Source organism: Gobio gobio, assembly GCF_949357685.1.
Source record: "Gobio gobio genome assembly, chromosome: 8".
Taxonomy (NCBI): Eukaryota; Metazoa; Chordata; class Actinopteri; order Cypriniformes; family Gobionidae; genus Gobio; species Gobio gobio.
The window spans coordinates 49,482,612-49,507,742 of record NC_137114.1 but is presented as its reverse complement, the minus strand read 5'-3'; the positions used below and the strand labels follow the sequence as shown (position 1 = coordinate 49,507,742).

The following is a 25,131-nucleotide window of genomic DNA, read 5'->3' as shown; positions in this document are numbered from 1 at the left end:
AGGCCTATTGTTTTTTTAAATGGATAATATATTTATATAATATTCCATACATTCTCAGAGCTTGGCAGACAGAATTATTATATATTTTTAGACAGGTTAATTAATAGATTATAGCCTAATTAATGTTATTATTAATGTATAATTTTAATCATACATAATAGATAATCCTGCCATATAAAGTTTGACATTTATTAAAATAATATTTAGATAAAAATGGGACAAATAATTACATAATAATATAGTCATAATTTAAGTAAATAAAATAAAAAATTAACATTTTTGAATTTCAGAATTGTCAAAAAAGTGATTACTGGTTCAGAATGACTAAAGGGACAGTTCACCCAAAAATGAACATTCTGTCATTTACTCACCCTCAAGTTGTTCCAAACATGTATACATTTCTTTATGTTGAACACATTGGAAGATTCATTCCTACTATGGAAGTCAATGGTGCCCCCAAAGCAGCCTGGGTACAAACGTTCTTCAAAATATCTTCTTTTGTGTTCAGCAGAAGAAAGAAACTCATACAGGTTTGGAACATCATGAGGGAGAGTAAATGATGACAGAATGTTTTAGTTTTGGGTGAACTATGCCTTTAAAGTGCACCAAATAGGCTACTAAAGAGTTCTTTAGAAATACATTAAATAATAAATTGTCAAATAATATAACATTTTATATTGTCAGAATGGGTGTCCCTTATTTCGCCACACTGAAGGTGGCAACCTTAGTAGGCTATGTCGTCAACACACTCCAGAAGATGCCAAAACTAATAGTTGCATTGTTCGGACTAAAAACCTAAAACTGGAAGCCAAAGACCACGAATCATCCAAATGCCACATCCATTAATCTGCCCTAGTACTCATTTAATGAAATGTATTTTCAGTTCATGGTTTGTGTGTGTATAAGAGAGAAAGAGAAAATGTCAGCATTTCATTGAGACTTGAGATTATATAAACTGCTTAAGTATTGTAGAGCTATTAATTTAGTTACTAAAATTAGTATTAATTTTCACATCCAGTTACACATTGTCAGTTAAAAACAAGAAAGTGGCTGGTAAAAACATTGAGTGGCTGGTAGATTTTGAAATCCAAAAAATTTATTTCCATCCCTGGTCGCGGTTAATATATAGGATTTCTTAGAAAGTAATTAGTAATAAGTAATTATATACTTTTTGGAGAGAGTAATTTGTACAGTAATCTAATTACACTATTGAAGTGTTATATAATTAATTACTTTTTTAGAGTAACTTACCCAACACTCCTCGCGAGCAGGTTTAAGCTTAACAGGTTAAGGCCTGTTGCTATGACAGCAAGCCCAGGATGAGCATCGAAGAACCAAACAATCCAAGATCATGCCAAATCGGAGAACGGACCCCAGGTCTTTCCCTTGAATCGTAAGTGACTTAAACTGCAAATCCTTCGACTGGCCACTAGAGACCATTACGGAGCCCCCCTAGTCCCACTTTTTCAAAAAAAATTATTATAACTATCTTGTGGCCTCAAGATAGTAACTCGTGGCCTCAAGATAGTAACTCGTGGCCTCAAGATACTAACTCGTGGCCTCAAGATACTAACTCGTGGCCTCAAGATACTATCTCGTGGCCTCAAGATAGTAACTCGTGGCCTCAAGATAGTAACTCGTGGCCTCAAGATAGTAACTCGTGGCCTCAAGATAGTAACTCGTGGCCTCAAGATACTAACTCGTGGCCTCAAGATACTAACTCGTGGCCTCAAGATACTATCTCGTGGCCTCAAGATAGTATCTCGTGGCCTCAAGATAGTAACTCGTGGCCTCAAGATAGTAACTCGTGGCCTCAAGATAGTAACTCGTGGCCTCAAGATAGTATCTCGTGGCCTCAAGATAGTAACTCGTGGCCTCAAGATAGTATCTCGTGGCCTCAAGATAGTAACTCGTGGCCTCAAGATAGTATCTCGTGGCCTCAAGATAGTAACTTGTGGCCTCAAGATAGTAACTCGTGGCCTCAAGATAGTATCTCGTGGCCTCAAGATAGTATCTCGTGGCCTCAAGATAGTAACTCGTGGCCTCAAGATAGTAACTCGTGGCCTCAAGATAGTAACTCGTGGCCTCAAGATAGTATCTCGTGGCCTCAAGATAGTAACTCGTGGCCTCAAGATAGTAACTCGTGGCCTCAAGATACTAACTCGTGGCCTCAAGATAGTATCTCGTGGCCTCAAGATAGTATCTCGTGGCCTCAAGATAGTAACTCGTGGCCTCAAGATAGTAACTCGTGGCCTCAAGATACTATCTTGTGGCCTCAAGATAGTAACTCGTGGCCTCAAGATAGTATCTTGTGGCCTCAAGATAGTAACTCGTGGCCTCAAGATACTATCTTGTGGCCTCAAGATAGTAACTCGTGGCCTCAAGATACTATCTTGTGGCCTCAAGATAGTAACTCGTGGCCTCAAGATAGTATCTCGTGGCCTCAAGATAGTAACTTGTGGCCTCAAGATAGTAAAGTGTCTGACACATGGACCCTTTGTTATTAAACTGGACCCTGTAGTGCAATACTTCCCATTCTGTGCAATATTCTCTGTTTTAATATTCAGTGTGCAATATAGTTTTCTGCAGTTCTGCTTCTATTTATTTCCTAGTACTGTTCATCACAATTATGTTAATACAGTAATGTAAATCTTGTAGGCTGCTTATCCATAGTTCTTTATAATTCTTCTTCATATTTTATAGCCTATATTTATACTTTTTACATATATATACACTTGTTTATTTACTAACTTCTATTAATATTCCGTTAAATGTCTTTATGTGCACATCAACTGTGACACAAGAATTGTTCCCCGGGTTATCAATAGTATCAATAAAGATCAATAAAGTATTTTTGATTATGATTTTAAGTTAACCTATATTGGAGTGTGCAGACTGGTTCATTAATTATTGAAGTGTTTCATATTGTGGTAGTTTTGAATGTAAGAAAAGCATGTGTCCGTGTAGCCTACGAAAAAATGCCAGCAGAGGGCGTTCTAGGCTTAGATCACGCTACCTCCTTTACTAAATCGAAATTATGACTTTAAAAGTCATAATTATGACACAAATCTAAATGATGATTTACTCAATCGAAATTATGACTTTTAAAGTCATAATTTCGATTTAGTAAAGGAGGTAGCGTGACCTAAGCCTAGAACGCCCTCTGCTGGCGTTTTTTCGTAGGCTACACGGACACATGCTTTTCTTACATTCAAAACTACCACAATGTGAAACACTTCAATAATTAATGAACCAGTCTGCACACTCCAATATAGGTTAACTTAAGATCATAATCAAAAATACTTTATTGATCTTTATTGATACTATTGATAACCCGGGGAACAATTCTTGTGTCACAGTTGATGTGCACATAAAGATATTTAACGGAATATTAATAGAAGTTAGTAAATAAACAAGTATATATATGTAAAAAGTATAAATATAGGCTATAAAATATGAAGAAGAATTATAAAGAACTATGGATAAGCAGCCTACAAGATGTACATTACTGTATTAACATAATTGTGATGAACAGTACTAGGAAATAAATAGAAGCAGAACTGCAGCAAACTATATTGCACACTGAATATTAAAACAGAGAATATTGCACAGAATGGGAAGTATTGCACTACAGGGTCCAGTTTAATAACAAAGGGTCCATGTGTCAGACACTTTACTATCTTGAGGCCACAAGTTACTATCTTGAGGCCACGAGATACTATCTTGAGGCCACGAGTTACTATCTTGAGGCCACAAGATACTATCTTGAGGCCACGAGTTACTATCTTGAGGCCACGAGATACTATCTTGAGGCCACGAGTTACTATCTTGAGGCCACAAGATACTATCTTGAGGCCACGAGTTACTATCTTGAGGCCACGAGATACTATCTTGAGGCCACGAGTTACTATCTTGAGGCCACAAGATACTATCTTGAGGCCACGAGTTACTATCTTGAGGCCACGAGTTACTATCTTGAGGCCACGAGATAGTATCTTGAGGCCACGAGATAGTATCTTGAGGCCACGAGATACTATCTTGAGGCCACGAGATACTATCTTGAGGCCACGAGTTACTATCTTGAGGCCACGAGTTACTATCTTGAGGCCACGAGTTACTATCTTGAGGCCACGAGTTACTATCTTGAGGCCAAAAGATACTATCTTGAGGCCACGAGTTACTATCTTGAGGCCACGAGTTACTATCTTGAGGCCACGAGTTACTATCTTGAGGCCACGAGTTACTATCTTGAGGCCACGAGTTACTATCTTGAGGCCACAAGATACTATCTTGAGGCCACGAGATAGTATCTTGAGGCCACGAGATAGTATCTTGAGGCCACGAGTTACTATCTTGAGGCCACGAGTTACTATCTTGAGGCCACAAGATAGTTATAATAATTTTTTTTGAAAAAGTGGGACTAGGGGGGCTCCGTAGACCATATATCCCCCATGTTAAAATGCCGAACTTTACAGCATAAAAAAGGTTTACAGCCTGGTACAAAGAGTGGTTTTGGTCTATACAGCTAAATTTGCCCTTCATGACAACTGTGAGGCGGTGAATTTTTTAATAAAAAAATAATAATTTAAATTATATAAGGCCTTAAAGTTCTGCATAATTAAGGCCGTGGTTGAGTGACAGGTGGATTGCCTCTGCGCATTTTCGGTTTTCCAGGAGTGACATGCGGTGACGCGCTGCCAAGATTGCAACGGCCGGCTCTGCCCACTTTTGGGCTTCAAAAATGCTCTTCAGAAACCTATGGGTGACGTGACGTCATGGACACTACATCCATATTTTTTTTACGGTCTATGGTTAACACCATGCTTTTCAAATCAGGGTGAAAGGATTGTTTTCCCCCACGCCCCAGCTATGACTCGACACCAACTAAGTCAATTAAATCATAACATTTTTTAAATAAATAAAAAAACTTAGTAAAAAGATGCAATGTATTATTTGTTTACCTGCATCATGTCATGTGACCATTAACTGACATAAAAACCATGAACTTAATTATTTTTAATTATTATTATTATTATCATCATTGACTTAATTTTATTGCTGACCTAACAAGGTTGCTTAAAATCTCAGGGTCATCTTCAAGAAAATACAAAAAAATGACAAAAAAGTTGGGGAATCCCTGCATTTCATGTCAAATAAAACGATGTGATTTTTTACATTTTAATGTGTTTGAAAGACAAAATCCTTCCAGAGACAGTAATAGATGGTTAAATCACTCACTATCTCAACGTTATGGACCAAATATTGATTAATATTCTTAATCAATGTTAACATCAATTCTTACATTAAAAACGTAGAAGCTTTCGAGTTTATTAAACATTAACACTAAATCTGAGCACATACCTCAAGCTGGTTCATGTCAAACTCAGTAAATCGGGAACAGACTTAAGATATCCAGCATCCAGCGAAAATACTCCACAGATGTCCTTCATTGAAAAACCTTAGACAGTCGTTACGGTCGTTACGTCGAATAATATTAACAAATAATACTTGAACTGGACTTCAAACGCACTGACGTCTCTCTTCTGCGCATTGTCTGTTTGTTCTTTTGGATTTACATGGCAAACTAGAAACCTCTTTAGTGTATTACTGCCACCTACTGGATGTGTACATCTCCTCACTGAAAGATTTTCATTCAAATCGAGATCAGTGGATTGATTGAGGCGTTTATGAAAGCTTTTCAATTCGATTAACCATCAAAAATAATTATTTGGATGCCTGTAAAAATAGATATAATTGATTAATTAGTGCATAAACTATCAATTTTGACTCAAAATCTTTTTGGCAGCCCAGTATTAATGAAAAGATCCTAACCTGCCTCTTCAATTTAATATCATTAATGTTTTGTTTTGTATTGTACTGTATCAACAGGGTAAAATTACATTAGTCTTGATGAAGTGTAATTCCTAATTTAACTCACTATAATAATTATTGTGGTAAAAGGCTTGCTTTTGCCCAATTTATTTGTGTAGCCTGTATAAATGTTGTTCTTTTTACACCTGTGCCTCGTCATTCCCTAATATATCCCACCCACTAACAGGTGCTGTGATGAAGAGATAATCAGTGTTATTCACTTCACCTGGTCATAATGTTATGCCTGATCGGTGTATATAAATAGTCCTTTTACACCTGTGCCTCATCATTCACATTGTCATCTCCGCCTGTTCACTAGACTTATGATAGATGATTTTCAATATTTTTTTTCAGTGTGCACTATATTGATGTTTTATTGGAGTCAGACGGAGTAGTTGTAAAGTTATAATGCAGCATTAAACTAAACAATTAGAAACTGCATTTCTTACACCAAACACTTACATTTACTTAATTTTCACTGAACAATCTCTACAGATTATCCTTAAAGGTTTGATTAATTAGTATTGACAGCAATAATTAAAAATGACCTACTGAACGCTCATTGGTTGACCAAAAGTTGGGGGGCAAGGTGTAAGAAACTGTATAAAGTGAGAATCTTGACTGAGGTTGATGTTCTGCAGGATCGCGGCTTTGCTTTCTTGGCATTGAAACTCCTGACTCGAGTGATTTATTACAAAGAGGAGAATACATTTTCCATGACACTGTTTGAAGTTTTCTGTCTGAGCAGAAAAGAGGCGTGGCTCTCATTGGCTCCGCCTCTTGTCGATTTGACAGAGGGTATGCATTGACCCCACTCAGCCAGACTGAGTGGCAAAAGAGCTGCTGCATGAATGGATTTAATAGGGGAAACTGCAAAAACGTGGCTAAAACAAGCTAACAATCTCAAAGCTTTCTCGTTTTAAATGTTTTGTGTGTTTTTCACAGCATTCACGCTGAAAACCAAATCTGAGGCATATTTTAACAGACTGCCGAAAGCTACAGAGATGCGAGAGATAAGAAGAAAATTGCTGCAATTCACAAAAACAACTGAACTCCAGGCAGCGAAACATGGATGCACAGTTATGTTGTGTTGAATGTTGGGGTAAAATAATACACTGTATATTATATTGTTATTGACAACTCATCAATTACATATTTACCATCTTATATTCTGCATAATTGGATGTTTTTAAACAAAAAAATGACAAGTTTTAAGGCTGGGCGATATGACGAGATCTATCTATAAAAGTGATCGCCCAGATTTAGACCTACCTATAGTTTATTTATATAAAGTGTTCACAGGCAAATTTGCTTTATGTATTTCTCCAGCATTGAAATTAGGCACATTTAAATAAACAAGATTCCTGGCTGCATGTTAATATCCATGGATCACTGGATCTTTGGCAAGTTGCAAGGAACACGTATATAGAGTCCAACCTTTAGTTTAAACTGATAATTGTTTTACTTGCATTTCTCCGGTCAGCAAGCAGCTCTTCTGCCACTCAGTCCGACTGAGGGGGCGTGTTCTGGTGGGAAAGTGAGGTCAGTACATAACCTCTATATTGAAATGAAAGTGAGAGATAAATGACAAGTCAGAAAGTTACAAATTAAGGCCAAAGTATACTTTTTACGCGTACCTGAGTGTCAGTATATGTGACGTGAATTCCGTACTTTGTACGTGCAAGTCGCACATGCACATTTAATTTTTTGCAGTATTTACATGGGTTGGAACACATGGCGAAAGATTGAACAAAACTGCACATGCGTCGAACACGTGTATGAGTCAAAATTATTCTTTGCAAGGCTGTGCATTCGACTGTGTGCGTACGTGTAAAAAAAAAAGAATACTTTGGGCTTTAATTACACAAAACAAGTTTATTTCCTTATACATTTGCTTTATCTTAATTTCAGTTTATTGAATCTGTAACTTACTGGAACTTTTGCTCATAAAAATCACACATTATAGACATGTTTATGTTGCAGAGAAATGTGGAGACTAACAAAAACTAACAAAAAAACCCCTCCATATTAAATTTAAAAACATATATATATATATATATATATTTTTTTTTTTTATGAATAAAAAATTGAGGGAATTGTTTCATACTGTGCAAGCCTGATACTACAATCGTTTAAAAAAAATTCTCATTAATCTACACACAGCACCCCATAATAACAGAGTGAAAACTGAAATTTTGAAATATCTGTAAAGGCATTTAAAAAAAAAAAAAAAAAAAAAAAAGGAAAATCACATTTACATAAATATTCAGGCACTTTGAAACAACGCTTGAAATTTAGCTTAGGTGCCTCCCATTTCTCTTGATTGTTGCTACAACTTGATTGGAGTCCTCCTGTGGTAAGTTAAATTGATTGGACAATATTTGAAAAGGCGCACACACCTCTCTATAAAAGGCCTCACAGCGGACAACATTGACCTCATGGCTTGATTTTCGCTCTGATGTGCAATGACTGCCTGCAGAGCTCAGAGAATTGATGCAACAGAGGATTGTTGCAAGGTACCGATCTGGGGAAGACTACAAAAAAATTCTGCTGCACTGAAGGTTTTCAAGAGCACAGTGGCCTCCACATTTCACAAATGGAAGAAGTTTAAATAAACCATACATCTTACATGCTCTATAAGTATACATGCCAAAAGTATTGGGACAACCCTCCAAATCATTGAATTCAGGTGTTCAGATCACTTCCATAGTCACAGGTGTATACAATCAAGCACCTAGGCATGCAGACGCTTCTACAAACATTTGTGAAAGAATGGGTCACTCTCAGGAGCTCAGTGAACTCAAGCATGGTACCGTGATATTGCACAGGTGGCAACCCAAGTCCATTGATGAAATTTCCTCACTACTAAATATCCCATAGTCAACTGTTAGTGGTATTATAACAAAGTGGAAGCAATTGGAACAACAACAACTCAGCCACGAAGTGGTAGGCCACGTAAAATCACAGAGCGGGGTCAGCTAATGCTGAGGCGGACAGTGTGCAGAAGTCGCCAACATTCAAGTAGTCAATAGCTACAGACCTCCAAACTTTGTGTGGCCTTCAGATTAGCTCAAGAACGTAGAGAGCTTCATGGAATGGGTTTACATGGCTGAACAGCTCATCCAAGCCTCATCAAGTGCAAAAGCAGTGGAGACATGTTCTCTGGAGTGACGAACCACGCATCTCAGTCTGGCAATCCGATGGACTAGTCTGGGTTTGGCAGTTACCGGGAGAACGGTACTTGCATGACTGCATAAAGTTTAGTGGAGGGGGGATTATGGTGTTGGGTTGTTTTTCAGGGGTTGGGCTTGGCCCCTTAGTTTCAGTGAAAGGACCTCTTAATGCGTCAGCATACCAAGACATTTTGGACAATTTCATGCTCCCAACTTTGTGGGAACCGTTTGGGGATGGCCCCTTCCTGTTCCAATATGACACAAAGCAAGGTCCATAAAGACATGGATGAGCGAGTTTGGTGTAGAGGAACTTGACAGGCCTGCAAAGAGTCCTGATCTCAACCTGATAGAACACCTTTGGGATGAATTAGAGCGGAGACTGTGAGCCAGGCCTTCTCGTCCAACATCAGTGCCTGACGTCGCAAATGTGCTTCTAGAAGAATGGTCAAAAATTCCCATAAACACACTCCTAAACCTTGTGGAAAGCCTTCCCTGAAGAAGCCGTTATAGATGCAAAGGGTGGGCCAACTCCATTTTAAACCCTACGGATTAAGAATGGGATGGCATTAAAGTTCATATGCATGTAAAGGCAGGCGTCCCAAAACGTTTGTCAATATAGTGTATTTATGGAATCCTGTTTCTGCGGCAGAATAAAAAATAAACAAGGTAATTGCGACCTTTTATCTCAGAATTGCGTGATATGAAGTCACAATTAGGAGTTATAAAGTCAGAATTGCGAGATATAGTCACAATTGCAAGAAAAAAAGTCAGAATTTCTTTATATCTCGCAATTCTGACTTGTTTCCTCTGAACGCACCTGATGACGCTGCAAAGTGATGCTTGAGTGATCAAAAATATTCCAATGTACAAATAAGCTTTCCTTCGGTTCCTCCGTCCCCATTTTCTTTCCTTGCAGCCTTCCCTCGCATCCTAAGGGGGGTGGAGTTAAAATGCAAGGAAAGGAAACGAGGATGCCCGAATTAGAAATTAAAAGCACCCCAGGACTCTTCCAAGAGCTGGTCTCCTGGCCAGACTGAGCAATCAGGGCCTTAGTAAGAGAGGTGACCAAGAACCCGATGGTCACTATGACTGATCTCCAGAGATTCTGTGTGTAGATGGGACAAAGTTCCAGAAGGACAACCATCACTGCAGCCCTCCACTGATCTGGGCTTTATGGCAGAGTGGCTAGACGGAAGTGAAAGCCCGCTTGGAGTTTGCAAAAAAAGCACCTGAAAGTCTCTCAGACTGAGGAACAAGATTCTCTGGTCTGATGAAATCAAGATTGAACCGTTTGGCCTCAATTCTAAACGTTATGTTAGGAGGAAACCAGGCACCGCTTATCACCTGCAAAACACTGTCCCAATAGTGATGCATGGCGGTGGCAGCATCATGCTGTGGGGTGTTTTTCAGCAGCAGGGACTGGGAGACTGGTCAGGGTTGAGGGGAAAGCTGAATGGAGCGAAGTACAGAGATATCCTCAATGAAAACATGTTCCACAGTGCTCAGGACCTCAGACTGGGCCGGAGGTTCACCGTCCAACATGACAATGAACCTAAGGACACAGCCAAAACAACACAGGAGGCTTAGGGACAACTTTGTGAATGCCCTAGAGTGGCCTAGCCAGAGCGCTGACTATCGAACATCTCTGGAGAGACCTGAAAATGGCTGTCCACAGATGGTCCCCATCCAACCTGACCAAGCTTGAGAGGATTTGCAAAGAAGAATGGCAGAAGACCCCCCAATCCAGGTGTGCAAAGCTTTTTGCATCATACCCAAAAAGACTTGAAGAGGTAATTGCTGCCAAAGGTGTTTCAACTAAGAACTGAGTAAAGGTTCTGAATACTTATGTAAATGAGATATTTCAGTTTTTTTTATTTTTAATAAATGTACAGACATTTCTAAATTGCTGATTTGACTGTCATTATGGGGTGCCGAGTGTAGATTAATGACAATTTAAGTATCATGCTGCAACATAAAAGTGAAAAATGTCTGAATACTTTCTGAATGTGTTTTGACAAATAACTGATTGTTGATTTTCTTACATTTGTTTCCAGACTCTTTTATTTTTGGTATTTCTTTGAGTTCACACTTACATCAAATTAAATAGAGTAAAGATTATGTGTATTTGGCATGCTGTCCGGGGGAGGGCTCGGGGTTCGGAATTTTGGCCCAAACCCAGAGTATCCCCCCCGTGACAGAGATAGTCTAGAACTAGACTGCATTTTATTATGGATTGTGTTGACGTCTAATAAGAGTTTGATAAAATCAAAGTGAGGAGATGGGGTGGTGGAGGGATGCTAAAATAAAAATGGTCAACGAAAGAAGTTAAATCTGCTGTATTTATACACACCTCTTATCGTTGATTAAATCGATTAGCTTGATGTGCTTCTCCCGAAATTTGTTAATAAAACATCACTAAGGGTTCAATCAAAGAATAATACAATAATTGTATGGTTCTCTAACATATAAAACACAAATCGTGTGACATTTCACAGCAACACTAGTTTATTAGTTAACTACACATTTACTTTATGTGAATCTCACATGATTTACTTGAACGTTTTCCATCTGAAGAAACATTTTCTCACTGAGACACAGAACAATGCTTTTTAATATGAATCACTAGTTTACTTGATTGGGTGAAACTCTTCTCACACTGAGTGCAGCGGTACGGCTTCTCTCCAGTATGAACTCGCTCATGTGATTTCAGGTGAGCAGACTGAGTGAAACTCTTCCCACAAAATGAGCACTTGTAAGGTCTTTCTCCAGTATGAAGTCGCTTATGTTCTTTCAGGTTTCCAGAATGAGTAAAACTCTTGTCACAATATGAGCACTTGTAAGGTCTTTTTCCAGTATGAATTATTTGGTGCTTTCTCAGACAGTCAGCTCTAGTAAATCTCTTCCCACAGTCAAAGCACATATAATCTCTCAGTTTATTATGCATTCTCTCGTGCATTGTGAAACTGCTCATCCTTAAAAAAATCTTTCCACAGAAAGAACACAAATAAGACCTCTTATCTGAATGAACTTTCATGTGTTGTTTTAGATTTGATGACGAAATAAACTTTTTACCACACTGATCACAGTTAAATGGTTTTTCTCCAGAGTGACGGAGCAGATGATACTTGAACTCAGTTAAATACTTTATACTCTTTCCACACTGAGTGCATGTATACGGTTTCTCTCCAGTGTGAGTTCGCATGTGTGTGTTAAGGTTTCCTTTTTGTCTGAAACTCTTTCCACACTGAGTGCATGTACATGGTTTCTCTCCAGTGTGAATTCTCATGTGTTTGTCAAGGTTTCCTTTTTGTGTGAAACTCTTTCCACACTGAGTGCAGGTACACGGTTTCTCGCCAGTGTGAACTCTCATGTGTTTGTCAAGGACTTCTTTTTTTGTGAAACTCTTCCCACACTGGGTGCATGTATACGGTTTCTCTCCAGTGTGAATTCTTATGTGCGCGTTAAGGTTTCCTTTTTTTGTGAAACTCTTTCCACACTGAGTGCATGTATACGGTTTCTCTCCAGTGTGAATTCTCATGTGTGTGTTAAGGGTTCCTTTGTGTGTGAAACTCTTTCCACACTGAGTGCAGGTGTGCAGCTTTTTGGCTTTTGTTCTTGGAGTTGTAAAGGTATGATGTTCCTCCTTCACTTCATTCAGTTCTTGTCCTTGCCGTTTCACTTCCACCTGGTCTAAAATGCACATCAATTTAGAACTAGTTCAAGTGAACCCTGATTTAATAGCAGAAAGCAACAGAGATCAGGTATCAGATCTTTCATGTGCCAAAGTTTTGTTCCGTCATCCACAATATGGGTTTGACAACTGCTATACAAGGTTATGATAATTTATATGCATTCCTTTATCATTTATCATCCATATACTGATATATTCACATCTACCAAAGCAGTCCATAATGAAGAATCAAGAATTGACACCAACCTGTTTGTTCCTCAGTATCTTCATGTTTTATTCTGGATGGATCTGGATAACTCGTGTCTTCAATCTCTTCTTTAATAAACTCCATCTTTAACAGTCACACAGATTTCAGCTGCTACATCTGGAGTTTGTCCTTCTCTTGTAGGATGATGTGAATATTCCCAGTATATATTGGTGAATTGTTGCGGGAGGGGCTTCACTGCAGGTGTGAAGGGTGATCACTGTGAGATACTGACGCCCACAGGACCAGATCTGCGAAGAAAAAAAATATATACTGAACTGTTGTACTTACTCTGCAATTATGTGAACATGTTTGCTGGACAGAATAAGGGGCCATTCACGCAGAACGCATTTTTGCTTTGAAAAACACAAGGCGCAGGCTGTGAAAGAGGGAGGGGGGCAAGCTCTCGAGAAACGTTTTTTAAAAGTTGAAATAAAAAAAATCAAACCTTTCATTGAAAGTAAAAGAATGGAAAGGAGGGAGTGAATCACATTGATATAAATATTTTTCTCCAAAACACATTGGCCATAATCATTGGACCCCTTTTATTAAATACTTTTTGCAACCTCCTTTTGCCAAGATAACAGCTCAGTTTCCTCCTATAATGCCTGATGAGTTTTAATTACACCTGACAGGAGATCAGAGACCATTCCTCCATACAGAACCTCTCCAGATCCTTCAGATTCCCAGCTCCATGTTGGTGCTTCTTCTCTTCAGTTCAGCCCACTAATTTTCCATAGAGTTCAGGTCAGGGGACTGGGACGGTCATGGCAGAAGCTTCATTTTGTGTTGTTTTTGTGAGATTTGTACTGATGGAAGATCAAAAAATAGCCCATTATAAGATTTCTAGCAGGGGCCGTCAGATTTAGATTTTTTTTCTCTTGGTATTTGCTAGAATCCATGATAACATGTATCTGAACAAGATGTCCAGGGCTTCCAGCAAAAAAAAAAATAGGCCCATAACATTAAAGATCCAGCAGTATATTTAACCGTGGACACAGGGTACTTTTTATCCCTGTTTGCACCAAACCAATCTGGTGGGTTTGATGCCAAAAAGCTTTTTTTAGTTACATCTGACCATAGAACTAGTTTGTTGTGAACTAGTTCCAGTCATGTCTGACAACTGAATATGCTGGAGTTTTTCCTCAAACCTTCCCAAACAACTTGGTGATGTAGGGGTTGTTTGATTGATTTTTTTTAGGCTTTCTGACCCCAAGACTCAACTAATCTCTGCAATTCGTACAGATTCATAACATCATTAGTTGATTGGACAAGACTGGAGCTGCCTGGCAGAAGCCCCTTCCATGACGCAAATTTGCATCTGTTGTTAAGTGAATGTCACGCGCGAATGAAGCAAGTATACTCAAAATGTTCAAGCGTTCAACTACACGCGAATAGCATGATTTATTTGCGCAAGTCACGTCTTGTGTGAACGCACAGTTAGAAGCAGGAAAAATCTGCAAGCGTAAGGATTTGAGCAAGTTTGACAAGGGCCAAATTGTGATGGCTAGATGAGAAAAATCTCCAAAACTGGAGCTCTTGTGGGGAGTTCCCGGTCTGCAGTGGTCAGTATCTATTAAAAGTGGTCAAAGAAAGGAACAGTGGTGAACCGGTGACAGGGTCATGGGCGGCCACGGCTCATTGATGCACGTGGTGAGCGAAGGTTGACCCGTGTGGTCCAATCAAAGACGAGCTACTGGAGCTCAAATTGCTCAAGAAGTTAATGCTAGTTCTGATAGAAAGGTGCCAGAATACACAGTGCATCGCAGTTTGTTGCGTATGGGGCTGCATAGCCGCAGACCAGTCAGGGTGCCCATGCTGACCCCTGTCCACCACCGAAAGCGCCAACAGTGGGCACGTGAGCATCAGAACTGGACCATGAAGCAATGGATGAAGATGGCCAAATCTGATGAATCACGTTTTCTTTTACATCACATGGATAGGCGGGTGCGTGTGCATTGCTTACCTGGGGAACACATGGCACCAGGATGCACTATGTGAAAAAGGCAAGCCAGCGGAGGCAGTGTGATGCTTTGGGCAATGTTCTGCTGGGAAACCTTGGGTCCTGCCATCCATGTGAATTAGTGTTGTCAAAAGTACTGACATCGGTACTGAAATTGTAAAAATGTGATGCTTTGAGCGCTGTTGAGCTGGAATCGTAAACACCTCTGACTGGCCATTGACTGTGCTCACACACATGGCTACAATCATTAACACAAACGCTCCTGTGTGCATCTGTGCAAGCGCTTTGTGAAAAGCGTCATTGATGTATATTTACAACATGTTTTTGAAGCACTGATCATTGTAGCCAATCACACATGTTTGATGAGCGTGACCTCACTAAGATAAAAGTTTTAGTATTTTCCTCGCTCAGGACATTTTTTAATATAACTTCGATTTTATTTGTTCTGAAAAAAGAATGTCATAGACACCTAGGATGACTTAAGGGTGAGTAAATCATGGGCTAATTTTTATTTATGGGTTAACTAACCTTTTAACGTCATTATACACTGTGAAACCTTTCACAAATCAGAATAGTGATGTTAAGCACTAGGGATGGCTCGATACCACAATTTTGGCTTCGGTACGGTACCACAATCTAATAACGAAATACCGATGTTAAATCTATACCACACAGGGTCTGAATTTTGGCGTGGGTATTGTGCAGAATTTTACTCACTCTCGCAAGTTTGAGGTTTAAAAATTCATTTTGGGCATCTTATGTGAGATTAATTTGCTGTATTAATTTTGTTCCTCTATGTTGCCATATTTGCCGGTTTCGCGCAAGTTTGGGTAGTGCACTGCCACCTAGCGGTGAACTTCGGAACAGCAGCATATACCGAAATCAGCAAAATCATGCTATCGTACCGTTTGAAATTAAATATGTACCGGTATTTTCCCAGTACCGGTATACCGCCCATCCCTATTAAGCACTCAGGGACGGGTTAACTGACCCAAACTGCAATCTGAAACCTTTCACAAATCAGAATAGTGAAGTTAAGCGCTCAAGGAAGGGTTAACTGACCCAAACTGCACTCTGAAAACTTTCACAAATCAGAATAGTAAAGTCAAGCTCTCAGGGAAGGGTTAACTTACCCAAACTACACTCTGAAACCTTTCACAAATCAGAATAGTGAAGTTAAGTGCTCAAGGAAGGGTTAACTGACCCAAACTACACTCTGAAACCTTTCACAAATCAAAATAGTGAAGTTAAACTATCAGGGAAAGGTTAACTGACCAAAATATTTCACAAATCACAATAGTCTACTTTCTTTTAAGTTAATTTATAGCCATTAATGGCTTGGACCACTATTCATTGAAACATCACTGTATGACATTATTCATAGTTTTCACGTGTCGTCACACACTTATAGGAATGCCCACCTGGAGGGAAAAACGAGGCTCTCCTCCATTGCCCGCTAGTAATTTTTACCAGGTTTGTAGTCGGTATTAATGCGGTAAGACAGTGATATTAAAATACCAAATTCAATATAAACCTTATTGATGTTGCATACTTTGAACAGGAAAGCAGACGAACACAGAATATTAGTGCAACACAAGGTTTCTCGTTAGGTGTTTTCCCCATCGAAACCCAATATATAGAAAACACGTTGCGTTCATATTCTTGCCTCATCTACTCGCCTGTATATAGTATGCATCATCAAAAAGGTGTGTACTGAATTTGATCTTTTAATATCACTGTTTTAGTACATAACGTCACTTTAAAGGCGGGCGTACACGGTGCAAATTCTGACGGTCGGAAGATCGTATGTCCACACACACGTCACGGGCGAGTTCATCTGAAAATCGTACGGACGCAGTGATATACGACACGATTTTAGGGCTGTAATCAACCAAAGAAAATCTTGGTCGACTGAAGTCCTGAAATTTTCGACTAAAAATCGACTAAAAATGACGTTAGGAAAAAAAAAGTTAAATTAATTAGCTGCGCACTGTGCGAAGTACTTGGTAGCCTTGTTGTCTGCATAAATTAATTATAAATAAACATAAAAAACTATTAGGCTATTTGCAGTATATTAAATAGTTTTTGAGCTGATTATTTTGCACTGAAATGAGTCTTGACACACGAGTCTGTCGGCTCTGACAGCGCTGCATCACGTGCACCTGCGCAATATCATAGCCTATGATTTCCCAAAATATAGTACTATTGTCAACTAAATATCATCACAAGAACTTTTGAGGAATATGCAACATAATTTAGACAATTGTTTTTGTCATATGTATTATAATAACTGACAGACAGTATAATTTCAGCCGCTCTGTGCAGCTCGAACATACGATCAGCTGAGCTCAGCTTCGCGGCTGAGACACGAATAGACTATTAACTTAAAGCTTTTACTCTTAAACACAAAAGGCACGTCCACTTTAATAAAACATTAATATTTATTAAACAACCCAGATCAAGAGCAGAAAAAACGCTCTCACAATTAAATAAATAATATAAGTTACAGAAAACTAGCCTTCTTCAATCTGTCTCTCTTCTCCAGTGGGTTGGGCTAATCCAAAAGTGAAAACAATGGGGGTGTTTTGAAGACAGACTGTTACCTGTGAAACAGGGGTGCTCTGAAAACACCCCCATTAGCAATTAGTGCTTTCCACCTGATGAAATGAACGCGGCGCGGCAAAACTGATGAAATGAACTTGGCAAAACTGATGAAATGAACGCGGCAAAACTGATGAAATGAACGCGGCAAAACGGACAGTACAGATCCACTTTTGCGGCACGACTGAAGCGTGGTGTTGTGACGCTTCCCCTCATGTGTATGTTGATGGGCGTTCCTCAAGTTTACCGCTATGGTCGTGCGTTTGAACCAGCGGGGAATGAAAAAAAAGGACCGGCGAGAGACTTCTCTTCGCCAGTTGGTTGGGCTAATCCAAAAGAAGTGAAAACAATGGGGGTGTTCTGAAGGCAGACTGATACCTGTGAAACAGGGGTGCTATGAAAACACCCCCATTAGCAATTAGTGCTTTCCACCTGATCAAATGAACGCGGCGCGGCAAAACTGATTAAATGAACGCGGCAAAAACTAATTAAATGAACGCTGCAAAAAATCGACCAATCAAAATTTTGGTCGAGCCAGAACGTATCGACCAATAATCGACTAATCGACTGGGAGATTACAGCCCTAGATTTTACTACCTGTCGATTTTCAGAAGCAATCGCACTAAGTATTTACTGTTTGCTCCAAATGCAGGTTCATTTTCAGCACTGGAAAGTGCGTGTGTGAGAGACGGAGAGACAGGCTGAATCCGAGATCGTCCCGGCCACTATTTGAGGGGACAGTAGGGCTGCACGATTAATCGAAAAAACATAAATGCGATCTCATTTCTTAATGTTGGCGATTCACTTCCGTGTATTTCCCTCAGATCATGCTGCGTTCACGCGTTATTGGTCACACCAGAGCTTGTCACACTCACACATTAACAAAACACTAACCAATCAATCATAAATCTCCACTTCTCTCCTCTCCCTCATTGGCCATGTTTCACTGTTACTGACGTGTAACAAGACGGCAGAGCAGACCTAAACGGAGTCAGATTTGTAGCGGTAAGAGGTAAAAATGAACCGCAAACTGTGCACGCGCTAGGAATGAAACGGTATGGAAATTTAACATCACAATTATAGTGACCCAAATTATCACGGTTATCAATATTATCACGGTTTTGTTCAAACGAGATGAAAGTGTTCAAAAAGAACAGATGCACACACGTAAAACATTTCAACAAGTTTTATATTTGAAATTCAACAAACAACAAATAACTAAAGCAACTCTATGCACTTTTTTAAGATAGATTCTGTGGGATTTATTTCCTTAATGGCCGTCGTCAATAGCAACGCATAACGCATAAATAATAATAATTTGTCGTAAATATAATCTCTAATATTATCTCTGTAAATATATTCTCAAGAAATATTCCCATCAGTGTTCAGCTATGATGCATTTAAATCAAGCATATTTTGTGTTAGAGCCCAAACAGTATCCAAGTGAAATAATGCATATCCATATTTCCATATGATTTGACAGTTTATTTGATTAAATATCAAAATGTGTGCATCATACCTGACACCTAGATGAACACTTTACAGTCAGTTTTATGACTCATTCTCTTCAAATGCTAGTGAAGTTTGAAACGTGTATAATGTTACCAATGTTGTATGTAACTTTAGAGACGGTCCCTAAATTCGCCTGCGTTATGCCAGTCATATCAGATGCGCTGTGGTTCTGCTGTGTTTTTTTAAACCATTTTCGCTGCTGAAATAGAACAAAAACAGTCAATCACTGTATGATGAGTGAATCTCCTGCGTACAGCGCACGTTTATCTCTGCTTTGAGTGTAATGTTAGATTTCAGCGAGTGACAGCGGCGCGCGCTCTGAACATAACTCCGCTAATCTGAACGCCTCTGATTATGAGACATTGCATTCATAAACTCAATAGAAACACGTGTTTATAATGCGCAACGCGATTATAACAGATGGCTTTTGAGAAGACTATTATAAGTTCAACAGCCAGAGTAACTAGTGTGCAGCCGAAATAACGTTACACCAGCAAATGGTGGTTGTTAATGTCAAGCCCTGATTATTATCCCTTAAATGTCACCCTAGTCTTGATTGAATTTGTTCGTTCGCTTCACGTTATAATTTGCCAGACGTAGTTTTGGTATTGAGGTCAAAGTCCACTTGCCTTGCGTTCGTAGTTTTGAAGTGTTTTCCCCATTACAGTGACTTTCTTCTGGCATGTTCTGCAGACAAGGTGACCATCTTAGATTAAGTTTCCCTCAGGACTTTTGTAAAAGCCAAAATTTGACAACACCTCAGATTTGGTCCTTTTAGAGGGCTGAACAATCTCCAGAGTGCTGTCACTGCCTTCTGACATTTCTTCTCATTCAGAAAACAGCGCTGCGTCTGCGCCAGACTGACGCTGACTGGACAAGACTTACCGCGAGTTTTCACAACCGTGATAATCACACGCGGTTTTAATGATAATACAATTTTTAACGATATTACTAACCGTCACTACATTTTATCGTGGTTTATCGTGACACCGGTAATCGTTTCATCCCTAGCACGCGCGCACGGCAGAGAGAGAGAGAGAGCGCGAGAGACCTTGCGTGTGTGTGCTGGTGTGCACCTAATGAAGCGCATGCAAGACGGAGAGCATCCTGATTGGCTTGTTTCGGTAAGTCAACCAATCAATTGTCAGTGTGGGCGGGCTTTTATCTCTTCTCCCGAACCGAATTAATCAGTTCAGTGTATCTAGAAACTGGAGCGCCATGGCAGAGGGAGAGTGCCCCAAAAAACGAAAGTATAAAGTATAAACATAATGACAATCTTGCACGCTGTACAGTTTGTTACTGACATGTTATGTTTGAGTTAAACAAGTTTCATTTCATGTGCATATTTTTCAGGTCGGCTAGTTGCCAAGGCTACATGAAAACAACAAACTCCTTAGACCTGTTTAAAGTTGCAATGAAATATAAATAAAAGCAGTTTACATAAATAGTATAAGAAGCTTATTTAAATAGTAAAAGTGATCTACATAATTTTACTTTTTTTTTTTTTTTTTTTTTTTTTACAAATAATTGCATAGGCCTATAGAAATTATATATTAATGATGTATATTATAATATAATATAAGTAGGGGACAGCCCTCAAAAATTCGTAGTGGTGTCCGAAACCATAGTGGACGTTATTGAGTGCACTCATTCAATCCCACATTGCACCGCAATAACGAGTGTACAGCGAGCATTAAAAAGCCTAGTACACACTATAGCTAGCAAGACCTATACATACTGCATCTCACCTGATAACTGTAGCTCTTTGGCGAACTGCTGTAAAATGTCATCACGGACGACCCTATAGTGTTGTTTTCGTCAACGAAAAGTATGACTAAATATCGTCGTCAACGAACCTTTATAACGTGACGAAAACGAGACGAGACGCAACGTAAATGCTGGTCATGTGACGATGACGAATAAAAACGAGACTAAATGTGGTTCACAAAATAAAAACTATGCTAAAATGTCTCTTCATTTTCGTTGACGAAAATGAGACGAGACAAAAAGTCGCGTTTTTATTATTATTTTGCAGTATTTTTGTGCGTCTCATTCAGGGGCTGCATCAGGGCGCACTGCGCAGACGCAGCCGACATCACTCTCTTCAAGCCCCACTCGCGCGGCATTTTAGAAGATTTAGCTCCGGTCAGTGAACGAGACCGATGGGCGGGCAATCGGGGTTCGTAAGCACTATTCGGACGGTAATTATTTGTCCAGCGGTTGTAAGGTGTCTTTATCATTTACAGGGGCTAGTCAGTGATTTTATTGTCGTCTTAATCCAGAATATCAGTGTTTTTCTCCCACCACCCGTGTAAAAATCTCCGGCCGAATGACCTAAATTACTGTTTGACAAACACAAGGTCGTGTGGTGCCGTCTGAATCCACATCTCTGAGTTTTCAATAATATATCACTTCAGAATTCACGGTTTATATCCTTTTTGGCCACTGCAGAGCACCGTGCGGCTGTGCTTCGCTGTTATTTGGATGCATTTGAAAGATATAGACTTGTATTACTGAAATGCTGACAAGTATTTACAAGAGCAAGATATTTCATCACCGCTCAAAAAAAGAAAGAAAAGCACGTAAACATTTGAAATGGGCCGTTATAACGGCAGCAATTATATATGTTAAAATAACCGCAGCATTATGAATACCTCATAAGCGAATAAGAGGCTGTATTCACTTATTTCCGCTCATTTCCATGTGGAATAAAATTACATCCTTTATTTTGAGATAAAATACAAGACAGAAAAACATTTTAACTATAATGTGGGTCTAATTTTAAACAGATTTAAAGAATGAAATAATAATTTGGATATTCTTTTCCTATTATTAAATTAAATTAAATATGCATTTATTCTTATTAAGACATTTGGAAAAACTTTTATTACATTGAAGTGGAAAATAAAACGGGTGTTGTGGAAAAAGATGGGGAGAAATGTGGCCACAAAAATCACAGGAAAAAACACCACGAACCTTAAGAGACATCTCAATGTTTTTATTTATTTTATTCAAATGTATGTGTGTGTACTTCTAACATGTTTAGTTGGTAAAATAAATATGTTGTAACTTCAAATCAGAGCGTCTTCCGTGTCTGGAATGGATGTATTCTTGAGTCTATAAGGTAACAATAATATAATAAGATAACATGGTTTGAAATGGGTTTGGCTAAAATAAGATTTTGGTTTTGTCTATAAGATGTACTTATACTATATTGACTGGGTTAAATAGAATTGCATTACTAAAAAGAGACTAAAATACAATTTTCATTGACTAAAACTTGACTAAAATGTCATCAGTTATCGTCGACTAAAACTAGACGAAAATAGCCATAGATAATTCTGACTAAAATAAGACTAAAATGCTCAGACTTTTAGTCGACTAAAACTTGACTAGACTAAAATAGTATGACTATGACTAAAACTAATAAAAACTAAAATGACAGCTTGACACAAAGACTAGACTAAAACTAAAATTAAATCATGATACACACTGCTTGAGATGTCATACAGTGCTCGCTGTTCCTGCCAGAGTTCAGCGAGCTCATCCTCTTTTTCAAGTGTCCAAATTCGCTGTGGCGCTGCCATCGTCGCTTCTTATTCTGTGGTTTTTCCAGCTCCTGATTGGTCAACTTCAGATCGATCGACACATCGGCTCATTGAACCGCACACAGGTCAATGAGTGAGGTCGGGAGGTGCTCTTAATGAGGTCAGCTCGTCTCGTAATTCCTCTCACACGCTGCGAGCCGCGACCATAGACGATTTCCACGCGATTGAAAAAAAAATCGCCTGCGAGCTCGTACGACAGCAAAAATCGCACCGTGTACGCCCGGCTTAAGGGTGGGTTGCACTAAGGATTCTTTAGCCTGTCTTCAGTTCACCTCCGTCTGCTGCTTGATCAGCTCTATAACGTTTTACTTTGTAATTAATCTGTGTTTAAAATGAAGTGGTGCAACAACTCGATTTAAAATAAAACCCATATCAACAAATCCTTTAAACTTTGCTTAATTTAATCCTTATTGGTGCAGCTCACCCTATAGTGTTTTTCACGTTAAGCGTTTTAAAAACGTCCCGCTGTTTTCAGTGATTGAAATGTTGAAAAGTGCCCAAAACATGCATCTTGTTCACAAATGTTTGTTTAAGATGGAAATTTGACAGGCTTGTGCTGTAGTTCTATGGAGTTCTATAGCGGTTTTGCCCTCCAAGGCTCCGCGACAGTCACATGACTGAAAACTATGGATTACACAAAAAAGGGGACAGAGCAATGAGAAACATTGAAATGCAATAAAATGTGATTATGAACGTTTTCTCGAATCAGGCTCACTCAACTTCACTTTTCTGATTTGTGAAAACTTCCACAATTTAAAACAAATTATTTTGTATTCCAGTGGTCTGCATGCTTATTATAAATGGACATGGTTAAACATGAAGACCTTTACTGTGGTATTCTGTAAACATGGTCAAAAGACAAAGTAATCAGAATACAGTACATAAACTTAATAAAAAAATGGGAATACTTTCAGGATTGCAATGGTTTAATGGTTTAATGTTAATTAACATAAAATAATAAAACCATTTGTAATGCCATACTGTAGCCACTAGATGTCTGTATAGCCGTTCATATGTATACGGGCAGTGTAATATCTAGTTGGTGAAACAAGACGCGACTGCTTACTTTCAATCGTTTTTATTTTAAATTCATATCAAAGTACTTTGATATTGCTTTTTGCTTGACTTTATTTACTTTGTGACCTTAAAGGAATCCAAAAGTAATCAGATTACATTACTTTCATACTGTAGTACTTTGATTACGTTATTGAATACTTTTTATTAAGTAATTTGTAACTCTAATGGAATACCTTTTAAAAGTAACCCTCCCAACCCTGTCTGTAAATGCAGTGATCAAATACTGTATCGTCTCAGTTTTCAGTGAAAAGCTCACGGCTAGTCAAGTCTACAAATCTGGAAAACTTTCTGAATTTAAGCAGAAGGATTTTTTAAAAAGGAAAATAAAATATATAAAAAGAAAAAAAGTAGTACAGACAATAAATGAATTATGAATAATTTACTGCCATTGTGAGAATAACATTAATTCAATAAAAAAAGTAACTGTAGACTGATTATGAGCATTTTAAAATGGAATATAATCTAATTACAATTACTTATTTAATGGAATCTGACTATGCAATCAGTTATTAAACACACTGATCAAGTTAAAGACTAAACTCAGTTATCCAGATTAGAGCATTCGCTCTACATTATGGCACATTATTAATTAATATTGTTAATCAACGTTAACATCAATTCTTACATTAGACACTTAGAAGGCTTCATGTTTAGTAAATATTAACACAAATCCTGAAAATACCTCATTTCTCCCGCTGAATCTCTCAGTGAATCAGGAACATCTCTCACGAGTGGAACAACTCACAGACTGAAGATATCCAGCATCCAGAGAAAATACTCCACAGCTGTCCTTCACTCAAACTCTCACACGGTCGTTAAACCAATTCGTCGATTAATATTAACTTGAGCTGGTCTTCAAACTTTCAACGCTCGCGTCTCTTTCTCTCTCTCTTCTGCGCATCCTCTTGTTCTTTTGAATTTACATGGCAAACTAGAAATCTCTTTAGTGTATTACTGCCACCTACTGGATGTGTACATGCACTTTTGTAATGAATCCGATCTTAATTACGATTCTGAAAGCTCTGTTTATATGAACCCTAAACTTAGCTAATCGTCCTGTCATTACTGTATTCATCAACAGTGTAAAATTACATTTATAAAATGCATTTAGCAATGCATTTTTATCCAATTCATATTTTAACTGAAATTGCATCGAATCACTCAGATATGCCACATCTCTCTTGTGGTAAGAAGTGCTTCAGACTATTAATAACTAACTGATGATATGCTACAATATTTTGCCCACTTTATTTACGTAGCCTACATAGGACAGGTCAGGTCAAGTTCAGGCTTGCGGGCTCGGCCAGAGAATCTAAACTATTCCAGAGATGAAATATGAATTTGTCTTTCATTTAATATTATTTCCTTTTACTGAAACACTAAAGAATCAT

General features: G+C 38.6%; 1 protein-coding gene across 6 annotated transcripts in view; it reads right to left on the bottom strand.

Annotated features, from left to right (window-relative positions):
- The window catches only part of LOC307129944 (uncharacterized protein), a 43,356-nt gene extending 18,688 nt beyond the window's left edge, over positions 1 to 24,668 (bottom strand). Inside the window, exons 1-3 of one of the 6 annotated variants that reach the window (XM_079822749.1) lie at positions 24,423 to 24,668; positions 12,982 to 13,230; positions 10,924 to 12,734 (exon numbers count right to left, since the gene is read on the bottom strand). In XM_079822749.1, the coding sequence (XP_079678875.1) occupies positions 11,629 to 12,734; positions 12,982 to 13,066 (1,191 nt within the window). In that variant the 5' untranslated portion in view covers positions 13,067 to 13,230; positions 24,423 to 24,668 and the 3' untranslated portion in view covers positions 10,924 to 11,628. Of the gene's footprint in view, positions 1 to 5,361; positions 5,582 to 10,923; positions 12,735 to 12,981; positions 13,231 to 24,422 lie in introns of those variants that run through there. The other 5 variants (XM_079822750.1, XR_013816966.1, XM_079822751.1 and 2 more) reach the window with 5 other exon arrangements.
- Positions 24,669 to 25,131: the final 463 nt, after the last annotated feature.